Source organism: Cavia porcellus, unplaced genomic scaffold (assembly GCF_034190915.1).
Source record: "Cavia porcellus strain 051 isolate PalLab524CR breed Dunkin Hartley unplaced genomic scaffold, mCavPor4.1 scaffold_1, whole genome shotgun sequence".
NCBI classification, from domain to species: domain Eukaryota; kingdom Metazoa; phylum Chordata; class Mammalia; order Rodentia; family Caviidae; genus Cavia; species Cavia porcellus.
Window position 1 is genome coordinate 153,493,730 of NW_026947484.1, and position 13,719 is coordinate 153,507,448.

The 13,719-nt window shown below is 43.7% G+C and overlaps 1 protein-coding gene across 2 annotated transcripts in view; it reads right to left on the reverse strand.

Annotated features, from left to right (window-relative positions):
* Positions 1-13,719, reverse strand: part of Miga1 (mitoguardin 1) — a 67,869-nt gene that overhangs the window by 5,864 nt on the left and 48,286 nt on the right. The window contains exons 11-16 of one of the 2 annotated variants that reach the window (XM_063258015.1): positions 13,134-13,220; positions 12,061-12,159; positions 4,583-4,717; positions 2,695-2,748; positions 2,064-2,138; positions 89-205 (exon numbers count right to left, since the gene is read on the reverse strand). In XM_063258015.1, the coding sequence (XP_063114085.1) occupies positions 89-205; positions 2,064-2,138; positions 2,695-2,748; positions 4,583-4,717; positions 12,061-12,159; positions 13,134-13,220 (567 nt within the window). The remainder of the gene's footprint in view (positions 1-88; positions 206-2,063; positions 2,139-2,694; positions 2,749-4,582; positions 4,718-12,060; positions 12,160-13,133; positions 13,221-13,719) is intronic. The other variant, XM_013143062.3, reaches the window with a different exon arrangement.

Below are 13,719 nucleotides of genomic sequence, written 5' to 3' on the forward strand. Positions count from 1 at the left end.
ATAAATTATTCCTTCTATAAAAGCAAAATAAAACAGAATAAAACCTTACCCACTTTTTGATTTAGAAAAAAATACGCAATGAACATACCTTGAAGAAACAACATAAGTCATAGAGAGAATTTCTAGGACCCAAAAAGCCCCAGGCCAGGACAGGACTTATGTGCTCACAAATGGCATAAAAATGGGCAAAGAACCCATCTGGGATCTGTTGGGAAGTAAAAGAGAATCTGGTTATTTCTATCTCTTTGTACTTCTTCCTCTAGTAGACAAATTCAAACTATTATCCATTATATAATCCCTCCCCAGGACTGGGATTGGACCCAGATCCTCCCACTAAACTATATCCCTAATTTTTTTAAACCGTTTGAAACAAGGCCTTGCTAAATTGCTAAGTGGCCCAAATGGGCTTGACCTTTTGGCTCTCCTGACTCAGCCTCCCAGAATGCTGGAATTATACACATGTATACCATGCCTGGCTACAATCAACTTTTTTCTGAGGGTAGGCCAAAGGTCACTCATGAGCCAGCCTATTAAACATTTTAATACACGCACAAGCAACATTTAAGAGTACACGACTGTTTATATATGGAACTCATACCTCAGCAAAGTTTCAAATGTGCTGAGTTTTTTCCAGAACTGGGGACTGAACGCAGGGCCTTTACATTATGTTAAATTCCTAGCCCTTTTTAACTTTTTATCTGGAGATAGGGCCTTTCAAACTCACTAAGGCACACAGGCTAGGTCTGACTTGCACTTCTGCCTCAGCCTCCTAAGTGCTCAAATTACAGGCGTGTGCCACCATGTCCAGCTGAAAGGTTATTCTGCTAAGGGTATTTTCACCTCTTAAAAATATGGCTTACCCAAAATGCTTAGAGCCAAAAGTACTTCATATTTTTTCCCCAATTTTGAAATATTTGCATACACAATGAGATGGACATCTTGGGAATGAGATATCAGTCTATACCCTAAAACATATGCGTGTTTCCTGTGTTCCTTACACACACAGCCTTACACACACAGGCTGAAGGACTTGCACACAGCACTTCTACACACTAACACTCAAAGCAGCTCCGTGTGAAATCCTCCACCGACAGCATCAGACTCTCAGAACCTTTCGGATTTTTTTAGCATTTCAGACTTTGGATTTTCAAATCAGGGATTCTCAGTCTCTGCTTCTTAAGCAAACAATTGCTGTGTTGGAACCCAGCAATGACAACTACGCTAGTGTCTCTGAGCCCTGTCACTTTCAGGAGTATTGTGACTCCCATGGTTTCAACTTTTTAACCAAAAAATACTAAAACAAATTTAAGATGGTTAAGCACTGAATTATGCTTAGAAACCTAGCTCTCTTTTTTATTTTTATTTTTTTGGTTTTTTCAGAGAGGGTCTCACTATGTAGCCCAGGTTGGCCTCAAACTCACAACGATCCTCTTGTCTCAGTCTCCCAGGTGCTGGGATTCCAGGTGTGTGCCACCACCCCTAGCATTTAATCAAAAAATCCAATATTATTTAAGCATTTAATTGTATAGTTACCTCCTGGTATATATATATTTGTGCCTTGGAAAACTAAGTCTACCAGTAGCTTTCTGAATTTCAGGATCTGTCAAGAATCACTTACTGGGGCCCTCATGCCTTAAGACACTGTCTATTGAGGGATTCGTTTCTATTTTACAGTCTCTAGGACAATTTTTTAAACCCCAGAAAAACGTAAGCTAGCCAGCCATCAGGTGGGGCACATCTGTAATTCTAGAATGCTAGAATCTGAGGCTGCAGGCCCACAGGAGTTCAAAGCAAGCCTGGTAGTGAGACCCTGTCTCAAAAAACAGCAACAGGGCCGGGGGTTTAGCTCAGGGGCACAATCACCTGCCTGGCAGGCACAAGGTCAAGAGTTTGATCCCTGGTTCCAAAAAACAAAAACAAAAAAACCAGCAACAGCAAAAAAACAGTTATTTAACAAGTACTCATGACATTCCAGACAATACAGCAGGTCCTGTTTCATTTGCTGCAAAAGTAGGTCACATTGCCATCATTTTAAGTAAGCGACGCTTGAGAGGTTAAATAACCTGCTCCAAGGGCTGGGGGTTTAGCTCAGCGGCATAAGTGCCTGCTTTGCAAGTGTGCGGTCGTGAGTTCGATGCCTGGTACCGATAAAAAGGAAAAAGACAAAAATAAATAAATAAATAACCTGCTCCAAACCGCACATAGTTAGTGAGAGCACAAAGTCATGGGGACAGCAGCACTATTCTATGGAAGGCGTCCTGCACACACTACAGCTGCAGTGCTATTCTGTCTTAGGAGCTCAGAGATGCGCATGAGCCGAAAGGCAGGTTTTGGCAGGCGCTGAGCTCAGCGGTGCATACTTTCCTATAAGCACCGAGTACTCAGAAGTCCATGGACAGGCTTCTCAGGTGATTCACAGAGCAGCAGCTGGCCAGCCGTGTGCCTGTGATGGGCCACCCTGGTCCCCAAAGCAGCAGCTGGAGGAAAGGCCAGGGGAGACTCAGCTGAAGGACTGCGCCTTCGGCAGCCAGGGCCGCTGCTCCTCTCCAGCCAGGTCCCTTTTCTCCTTCCCGAGTCCAGCATCTCACAGCCCTTCTCACCTGGGGCACATCCTGAACCACCCCCCTCTTTCTGCCGCATCCTGCATCCCACTACAGCCACACAGCCAGGATCGGACTGCAGGAGGCAGCTTACCTTCATCTGCTGCCTCTTCTGCTTCAGCACGGACCAGCAACTGGAAGCCACCGCCTGGGCACGCGAGGGGAAAAGCGCTATTAGCTTTACAGCTGCAGAAATGCGTCCCTTAGAGCACTTTCCCCAGCACTCAGATCATGGTTCTAAGAAGCTCAGGCTATTAATTACCAATGAAAACTAGTCCAGGTGCCCTATTCTGTTTGGTTATATTCATTTTACTTTATTTTTTTTATCAGTTATATGTATTTTAAAGTGAAGTACAAAGCCATTAAGGGAAAAAGGCTGACTTGGGAGTGCCGGGAGCTTGCCAGTTACCGTGCAGTTCTCAAGAGTTCTTACTCTGCTGTTAAGGGGAAAAGTGAGAATATATGCATGTAGAATACACAAATATAAATGTTCTATGCATAATAACAAAGACCAAGTAATATTTTTTCCTTCAAGAATAGTATTGCTGAAATATTTGTGGATCAAGTTAAGACTTTTATTTAAGGTCTAAGAAATTACAATCCTAGGGGCTGGGGATTTAGCTCAGCAGCATAAGCACCTGCCTTGCAAGCAGGCGGTCGTGAGTTCGATCCCCGGTACCGATAAAAAGGAAAAAGACAAAAAAAAAAAAAAAAAAGAAATTACAATCCTGACAGGACAAAAAAAATAAAATTTCTTTGGTAGATCCTGGAGAGATACAACCCTCTTCTCACGTGACACTACTCTGAAGAGGGTCAGTACCCAAACAGCTACACACATGAAGGACATTCCTTAATTCAGGAAAAAGTGGGTTTATTAGAAATGCTTTAAATTTTAATATTACGAAGTTCCAAAATATCATGAAACTGCTAACTGGAAGATTTTTTTTTTTTGTCTGTATTTTTTTTTTTTTCATCAGTACCGGGGATCGAATTCACGACTGCCTGCTTGCAAAGCAGATGCTTATGCCGCTGAGCTAAATCCCCAGCCCCTTTTGTATTTTTGAGACAGTGTCTCATTCTGTAATTCAGGCCAGTCTTAAACTCACTTACATAACCCAGGCTGGTCTTGAACTCATAACAATCCTCCTGCCTCAGCCTCCTGAGAACTAGGATTACAAGACGTGTGCTACCACCATGCCCAGCTGGAACATTTAAAAAACGCATTCAAATTTCATTTAAACATGATGCCTGTCCCACTTTATTTCTAGGTACACACATAAGATGTAATAAAAACCAATGCCAAAGAGCCAGGTATAGTGGCCCACACCTGTAACCTCAGCATTCGGAGGCTGAGGCAGGAGGACCGTTGTGAGTTCAAGACCAGCCTGGGCCATAAAGTGAATTCAAGGCCAGCCTGGACTGAATAGCAAGACCCTGTCTCAAAAAGACCCCCCCTCAAAAAAAAACTTCAATATGAAAAGAAATTGAAAACATAAAAATATAAAGTACAACTTATGCCAGTCATATTTTTGTACCTCTTTTTTCTCTTCTAATTTTTTACAGTATTTACAAACATGAATTTGGGGATTTTTTGTTTCATAACATATACTACTGCCATTTTTTTTTGTTTTGTTTTGTTTTTTTTGGTACTGGGGATCAAGCTCACAACCTCGAGTTTCACTACTGCCATTTTTAAAAAGTGTAACTGCCATATGTCAGCCAGGTCATGCAGCCGTTTCTGTCAGGGTGGCTTCTATGAGGCCTACACTAATCTGAATCCAGATTTCTGTAGAGACCTGAAGAAATCAATCCTCAGTCCTAAGGACAAGGGCTAGGTGGCCAAAAGGAGAATTCACACCACAGCATGCGTCCCGTTCCCCACCCCATCATCCCACAGGCAAAGGTACAGCGTGTGAGAATCCCACTCATCTTCCCACTTTTCATCAACATTGAATGGCCACAAAAGGCAAATCACCACTTACAGTTTTTTTGAAGGAAGACTTTATCCAGCGATTATTTACTACATCCTGTATGGACATGGGGGGGTTTTCTAAATCTTCAAAGGAATCCATTAATATAAAGTCCAAAACAACATCATAAAAATTGAGATTTTTCACCTGCATTAAATTGTGAATTAGAAATAAATCATTATTATAGAAAGTGGACATAAAATCTGAGCTAGGACTTCATTCTTTGTAACAGTGGGTGTTGTTGTTATTAAATAAAACTATTTCTGATAAAAGGAGGAACAGAAGATAAATCTGAAAACTTGCCACTAGGAAGCTTGGTTCACATGGCAGGAGCCCGGCTCTAGGGCTGTCGCAGGGAAACTCCTTCCCCTCCTCTCCATGGCGGGGGCCTGTCTGCCCCTCTGACCCGATCCTCACTCCCACACGCCCTGCTGCATGGACCTGGGGCACCCCCAGGCTCCCACGGCTGCCTGGAGGCCCTGATAGCACACTAAGGAATCCCACCAGCGCCCGGGCACAGATGGGGTTCCACACAAGCAAGCAGCGGGAAATGTGTCTGAGAGCTGGAGGTGAGGAGTAAGCTGGAGGCCAGAGCTTTCTGCAGGGAAAGAGGCTTCCAGGGAGAGGAAAGGCCCGCCACAGGCTTTGAGACAAGGGGGAGCAAAGTAGGGGGCTGGGGTTGTGACTCAGTGGCATAGTTCCTGCCTGGCAAGTACAAGGTCATGAGTTCCATTCCCAGTACTTCAAAAGAAAAAAAGTGGGTGGGGAGGCGAAGGAGCTGAATTCAAAGTGAGCCACAGCGCCCCACCTTACAAAGCATAGGGAGAGAGGCGAGAAACCCACTGCTAGGCCAGGTCCTGCAGGGCGGGCAGCTGGGCACATGTGCAGGGATCCCCATTTACCCTCCATGACCCGGCCGGGCTGCTACGGTGCTGGGGAGATGGGTGCTGGCTTCTCTTTCAGATCTTATTGGGTCAAGTGTGGTGCTGCAGCCCTGCAACCCATGCAGTCTCAGAAACAGGCAAGAAAAGGGTAAGTTCAAGACCGGCCTGGGCAATTTAGCAATACCCTGCCTTACAGTAATGATAAGAAAAGATGGGAGGCGCAGCTCCGTGGGCACGGCAGCGAGACAGAAGCCTCCGCTGCAAGGGTTGATCTGCGCTGTTTTGCTGTTATGCCCTCTTTTTTCTCAATCTCCACTCCATTATTTACTTTTTTATTTTTATCCGTTTAATTAAAGGGGAAAAAATAGCAGGATATAATATAGTAACCCACTTTGACTTTCTATTATCTCGATTTGAAGCCCTGTATTACTCTCACCATCTTGTTTTTGACTGATGTTCCCCTATTCTGTTTTGATGGATAGTATCAGGTTCAAAAGTTTAGGCATCAGCTGAGAAGATAATGAGATTCATTATAACGCCCATTCTCGTTGACTTTTATCTACTTTTGAAGACCTACAATGTCTCCAGTGTTTTGGTTTTGTCGGTTTTGTTCTTTACTATTTTGTTCAATTGTATTATAACTAATGATATAGGCAATTCTATTAGAGATAGCGGGAGGCATTATGGTAACCATTGATGATCACCTTGTATTATGTTTTTATATTATCTATTATGTCCACCCTTTTGACTTGACCAATTCTGTCCTGTTATGTCTCATTTGGTTTTACTCTCTTCCAAAAAAGCAATAAGAACCGTGGGAGCAATGAAACCCAAAATGTGTAATAGTCATTGTACAAAAGAGAGGAAAAGAAAGTGCTCTAAACTATATAACTGCATGTATATTTAAGTGTATAAGATAGAAAATGATATCACAGAGTTTTATTGGATCATTGAACAGAACTGTTTGCAGTATCATTGTTGGAATGTCCACTCTACAAGCTTTAATTTTATGACTTGAACAATTATTTTTAAGATGGCAATATGTAATCCATTAACTAGTGATTTCCTACTGTTCATTTTTTTCTTCTGTAAATCTGTATAACTTGTACCCTTTCGCTTTTTTTTTTCTTTTCTCCTTAAATAAATTAAAAAAAAAGAAGTTGGAACCGAGCAACTGTATTGTGAGAGCCAGAAAGAGCTCAGGGGATCAAGCACCAGGTGACAGGAAGCTGGGAAAGTGCAGAGACAGCTAAGCACTGCCAGGAAAGAAAGCAGGCACATCGGGTCTGGCAAAGCGAGGGGAAGCGCCAGTGCGCACCTGCGCTGTGGGGCTGGATAAGCAGCCCGGGGGCTGCTGCGTGGAGTCTACTGCGGTGGCCTCCCGGGTTCTCCCGCTGGGGACGACTCTGCGGGGTCTCGGGCCACACCCCAAGGGGCAGCTCTCAGGCACTGAGAGGGACAGGCAGGAATAGTGCTTCTCAGCCCCAGCGCCCAGCACCCAGGCTCCCACCCCGCAGAAAAGTGTGTGCACCAGCCCACGGGCGGGAGTCTTGGGCTCTTTTTTCATTTTTCCTTTTTGTCTTTTTATTTGTTTGTTTGTTTGAGACAGGGTCTTGCTGTGCAGTTCAGCCTGGCCTTGAGTTCATTTTGTAGCGTAGGCTGGTCTTGTGTAGCCTAGGCTGGTCTTATGCTCGCAATGATCCTCCTGTCTCAGCCTCCCAAGTGCTTGGATTACAGGTGTGAGCCACCATGCCCGGCTAGTCATTTTTCCTTTTTTTTTTCTATTTTTTTTCTCTTTTCTCTACATGTCTTTACTTTGTTATCATCTCACTTCTATTTTTTCCTTTTCCCACCCCTTCCACATTTTATTATTATTGTTTTTCACTTTTACTAAAACATAGCCTTTTGCTTTATATTATTACTACCATTTCTTTTCTGTGTAAACTGCAGCACAGTTGTTGCTTTTAACTGGTCATCACCGTATGTCAATATCTGGCTTGTCTGGGGACACAGCCCTCTGAAGAAGGTCGGTCACTAACCAGCAACACAGGTGAAGGCAATGAAAAGTTAAGAAATTCATTTTTTAAAAAATCTTTTTAAGACAGGGTATAACTGTGCAGTTCAGACTGGCCGTGAGCTCATTTTGTAGCTCATGCTGGTATCAAACTAGCAAGGATCCTCCTGCCTTAGCCTCCCCAATGCAGGGATTATAGGCATATGTCACCATGGCCAGCTGTTTAAAGATTCTAAAGAAGAACCCAGGCTGGGAATTTAGCTCAGTGGCATAAGCACTGTCTGACAAGCGCAAGGTCATGAGTTCAATCCTTGGTACAAAAAACAAAAAGAACCCAACAGGAATCTTGGAAATGAAAAGCTCAGTAAGTTAAATTAAGAACTCAATGGAATGACTAGTCAAACAGAAGATGGAATTCTGAGCTTGAAGACAAAGTTGATGAATTATCATACAAGGAACATAATAAAGAAAAAGATGTCAGAGGAATAAAATGTCTAAGAACTCCGGGACACTATTAAAAGACCAAACCTATGAAAGTTTGCTGTAGAAGAGAGTGGAGATGTGCAGATTAAAGGCACAGAAAATCTACTCAATCAGGGATAGGGCCTTGGCTCAGGGTTAAAGCTCCTGTGTAGCACTGTAAGGGCCAGGGTTCAATTCTTAGCAAAGGTAAGAGGGAGGAGGGATGCAGGGAAGGAGGGATGGGAAAGGAGGAGGAGAAGAAAAGGAGGAAGGAAAGGATGGGTGGATGGGTTCTGTAAAACAACACCAGAAAACTTCCCGAACCTTGGGAAAGATACAGACATCCAGTACAGGAGGCATTTAGAACCTCAAATAGGCATGACCAGAAAAAACTCTCCCCACATCACTTTACAGTTAAAATGTCAAGAGTACAGAATAAGGGAAGAGTCCTGGAAACTCCAGGACAGCAACAGCAAATCACTTGTGATATGACAGGGCACCTATCAGAGTAACTACAGGGTCCCCTGCAGAGACTCTTAATGGCCAGGAGGGCATTGGAGTAATGACTTTTTAAATTGTTTTTTAGTACATCTCCACACTCTTCTACACCACACTTTCATAGGTTTGGTCTTTTAACAGTGTCCTGGAGTTCTTAGACATAGTGAGACATAGTGACACAGAGTCTCACTATGCAGTTCAGGCTGTCCTTGAGCTCCCTTTGTAGCCCAGACTGGTCTTGAACTTGCTATGATCCTCCTGCCTCAGCCTTGCAAGTGCTGGGATTACAGGTGTGTGTCACCACACCTGGCTGGAACAATGGATTTTAAGCCTTGAAAGAAAATAACTGCCAAGACAGGTTACTATATCCAGCAAATCTATCCTTCAGTACCAAGAAATAAACACCTTCTGAATAAGCATGCAAGGAATTCATAACCACAAAGCCAGCAGTGCAGGATATACTTAAAAGAATTCTACACACAGAAGAGGAAGAGTAGATAAGCAAATAAAAATTAGGGAAGAATTAACAGTTAGAAAAACAACAAAATGAAAGGAATTAGGGCCTATCTTTTTACTCTGAATGCAAAAGGTCCTAATTTACCAATTAAAAACATAGTCTGTGGACTGGATTAAAAAGTGAGACCCTTTTGATCCTCAGCACCACAAAAACAAAACAAAACAACCCCAACCCTTTTCAGTCTGCAAGAAACACACCTTGCCAGCACAAACATACAGACTGAAAACAAACGGATGGAAAACAATATTCCATGCAGGTGGGAATAGCTGAAGTGACCCACTAAGATATGAAAATTATAAATATATTTATGTCCTGGGCACTAGTGCACCTAATTCCATACCACGAAGACTACTGACACAGCCCCCAGTACAGTGATAGTGAGTGGTTTCAATGCTCCACTCTTCTAGACAGGTCATCTAAACAAAAAAACAGCACTCACATCAGAGGTAAACTATACCTTGCATCAAGTGGATTTAACAGACGTCTACATAACATTCCACCCAAGACTGCAAAATGAGAAGGAAATCAGGAAAATAATGCCATTTGTCACAGTTTAAACAAAACTCAGGAATCCACCTAACCAAGGAAGTGAAAGATCTCAACAATGAAAAGTACAGAACAACGAAGAAAGAAGGTGAAGAAGACACTAAAAGATGGAAAGAAAGACTGCTCATGTTCATGGATCAGCACAATATATGTTGTTAAAATGGGCATGTTACAGACAGGTTCGATGTGATCCCCATAAAAACACCAAGGACTTTCTTTAAAGAACCAGAAAAAACAATCCCAAAGTACATATGGAAACACTAAAGACCTACACTAACCAATCCTGAACAAAAGGAAGAATCCTGGAGGCATTACAATACCCAGTTCCAAAATGTATGATGAACCCACAATAAAAGAAAAGTTTGGTACTGGCAGGAAAAACAGGCACAGAGACAAATAGAAAAGAACAGAGGACACAGGAGCCAATGGAACCAACATCATTTGATTCTCGGCAAAGGGGCCCAAAACATACATGAAAAAAGACTCTTTAATAAACGGTGCCAGGAAAACTGGACATCCGTATGTAAAAGATCTAAACTGGTTTCCTTTCCTCACACAGAAACCAAATCAAAATTGATCAAAGGCTTTAAAGACTTGAAACTTTGAAACTGCCAGCAGAAAACACGGGGGAAACAGCTGAAGTCACAGCTACAGTCAAAGACTTCCTGATAGCTTGGGGAAATTAGAGCAAGAATCAACAAGGGTGGGCCTAGAGATGCAATTAAAAAGTTTCTGAACAACAAAGGACACAATCAAAAGAGTAAAGAGACAGCGTACAGAATGGGAGAACATCTTTGCCAGATACTCTTCTAACAGAGGACTAATGTCTGCAATATATAAAGAAAAAGGAAAAAAAGAAAAAGGGGGAAAACGCCTCAAATTACTCCCTCAATAAATGGGCACACGAATGAAACAGGCCCTTCTCAAGGGAAGAAGAAATGGCCAATTAAGAAAAATGGTCTAACACTTGGCCAATGCGGAAACGCAAATCAAACCTACACTGAGGTTTCAGCTCACACGGTCAGCATAGATCCGGAACACACACACTAATTGCTGGCGAGGACGCTTTATCGCTCCTGGTGGGAATGTGGATTGATTAGATTAGTACAGACACGGGTAGGGAGGCTCCTCAGAAAACCAGCACTAGAATGTCTCAGCATCCAGCCGCGGGGCTCCCTGGTACACGGAAGGAAGGAAGGAACTGGGGCAGCGTAGCCTGGGGTCACTTGACAGCCGGTGTACGGCAGCGCCCGCCACACCTCCACACCTCGGGCGGGCGGAAGCGCGCACCACTCAGCAGGGCTCGGCCACCTGCCAACGCTGGATGGCCGGAGATCAGCTGGGTGAGCAAAGTAAGCCAGAGCAGACGAGAACCCTACGTTCTCACGACGCGCGGAATCCAGAAAACTGCGCGCGGCCGGGGGATGAGGGGTGAGGGAGGGGACAGCGTGGGGTGCGCACGCGGGAAACCAGCCTTGCCGGCGCCCCGCGCACTGCAGGCGGGAGGGCGCCGGAGCAAGACGCAGGCAGGCAGTGGGGCAGAAAAACACTGGCACCGGCGGGGAAGGTAACAGGTCGCAGGCCGAAAGGGCCAGGAGGGCCAGGGAAAGCCGAGGAAATGAAGGTATCAGGAGGCGAACTCTCAAAGCTTGGAGGTGACAGTGAGAAAGCGGCCCAGGGCAGGAAAGGGTCAGGGTGAGCCTCAGCCCCGCAGGGCCAGACTGGGCTGGAGCGCGTTCTCCTAGTCTCTCTTGTGGCCCTCGCCTGCTCCTCCTGCCCCAAGGGGCCTAGCCTGCGCTTTCAGGGTACAGCTACGCCCCACTTCCTGAGCGGAGCTGAGGAGGCATCCACACACGCGGACCTTACACTGTGTCTGCTGGTGTAATCCTCTGCAAATCCTTTTTTTTTTTTTTTTGTACCGTGGATTGAACTCAGGACCTTGCGCTTGTCAGGCAGGCACTTACGCCTGCTGAGTTAAATCTCCAGCTGTAAATCCTTTCTTAACCACTCAGGGAATTCATGCAGAAAGCGCTGCCCCCTCATCTGTTCCAACCCTCTGCGACAGAATCTGGTTTTTGTGTTCTCTGTCAATTCCCCTGTCCAGTCCTGTGTAGGTGACCAACCCTGCTGCTCCACTGAGCTGCTGCTGCCCCCACCCAAGACAGTTCCTACTGCTGACTGACTTCTAAATGGAATGAGAGAAAGGTGAACGAAGGGAAGGAAGGATTTTTAAAAAGTATTTGTGTAACAATTCACCCAATGTAAAAAGGCCTAGTTTTTACTGTGTGTGTGTGTCTGAAGACTGCTGCCTTGCTTCCAATACAAATGGCTTTGGTTTTTGTCTTTTGTCTTTTCAGACAGGGTCTCACTGTATAGCCCAGGCTAACCTCGAACTCATAGCAATGCTCCTGCTTCAGCCTCCTAAGTGCTGGGATTATAGGCCTGCACCACCACACCCAACTCAATCTGTTTTACTGTCATTTAACAAAAACAAAGACATGTGACCTTAACTCATGTAAATAAGTGCAAACAAGGAAAGGGAATAAATATTATAAAACACTTGAATTACCCCAATAGCAGCGAGTTCCTTCTCAGTACTATCCCAGTGATCAGTCTGCTCTAAAAAATACATCATTTCATCAAAAACATCTTCAAACTTCTTTGGATTCTGTTAAAAAGAAAGAAGTTATTCTCCAAGCAAGTTTGCAAGATTTTATTATCTCAGATAAGCAAATCACGATACATTTTCAATGCATGCCAAATTTATTTCATTTACCCTTTTGCTGTAAAGATAATGCAGAAGTCAAGAATGAGAACATTAGCAAAGGTCACAGTGCACTGTTTATGATCAAATACATATGTCCGTGCTGGCCGGTCCGTGGCTACGGCATACCCTGCCAGTCCTTCTGCTGCCCCTCTGGAGGCCCCTACGCTCACCCCTGGCTTCATCTGCCAAGTGAAGACCAAGAAAGCCATGTAGGGTCTACAGTGGGAATTGACATCACTGCGACACCCTGACACTTACTTCCTGCTTTACAGTCTAAGCTGCTTTCCCATTCTCCACCGAGCTAATCACCACCACAGTCCTCTGAAACAAGAACAAATTCTACTGTACGAATGGGAGAACTGAGGCTGGAAGGGACTGGGCTGGAAAAGTAGGTGCAAAAATGGCTCACGAAAGACCTGTTTTGTTTTCATCATCTGGACAAATCTTACATAAAGTGGATCTCCACAGCCCAAATCAAGCTCTCGTTATTCTTTCTGCCTCTGTCATGCCATAAAGAGGAGGGAGAGGCAGCTCGGTTTGGATCCTACGGCCCCTTCCTTACAGGTGTAAGGAAGGTAACAGCAGTGGTACAGAGGTGTTGTATTAAGAGGTGATTCTAGAGATGAGGCTCATCATGACATCCACAGATTTCCTGGCAGACTGCAAGTAATTTAGGAGAAGCAGCTTGCTCCAAGAGTGTGGACTTAATACACAGAAAGTATCCAACCTAAGAAATCACTGCTCTTTGGGTTATTTTTAAAATGTGAACCTTTGTAACTATTTACATAACTTTTTTAACTATTAAAAATTTAATAATTTCAGCCTTCAGTTAAACCAAAACAGTAATAAAAGACTTACTAACAAAACAAGTTTACCTTTTGTGCTTTGACAATTAAAGCTGATAAAATTTTCCTTCCACTCTCAGCCAAGAATATCCTGTTGGATGTTTCTGAAAAAATTACCTAAAAAAAAAGGCATTCCCAAACAAAAGTAAAAAAGACATGTGAATCTGAGCAGCTAGCCAACTTCATAGCGGCTCATACTTCTCTATACACAAATCTGTAACACAGTCAGCGCACTGCATGCAGCAGAAACTCAACAAGAGGAGCACGGAGAAAGCACAAATTCACCAAGGCATAAAGAGCTCTTCAAATGTATAATAAGAAAAGAGGAGGAGAGTTTCAATTTAAATCTGCTTCATATAGTTAGAAAACTTACATAAATGTTGTATAGCAGCGAAATATAAAAATGGGCATTTATTTATTTATTTTTTAGAGACAGAGTCTCACTATGTAGCCCAGGCTAGCCTCAAACTGGTGGCAGTCTGCCTTCCTAGACCTCCAGAATGCTGGGATTACAAGAATGCACTACTGTACCCAGCTTATTTATATCTTTTTAAAGAAAACCAATAACTTTTTATCAATGTTTCAAATTTTAAAAAGCTAAAATACACACTAATTA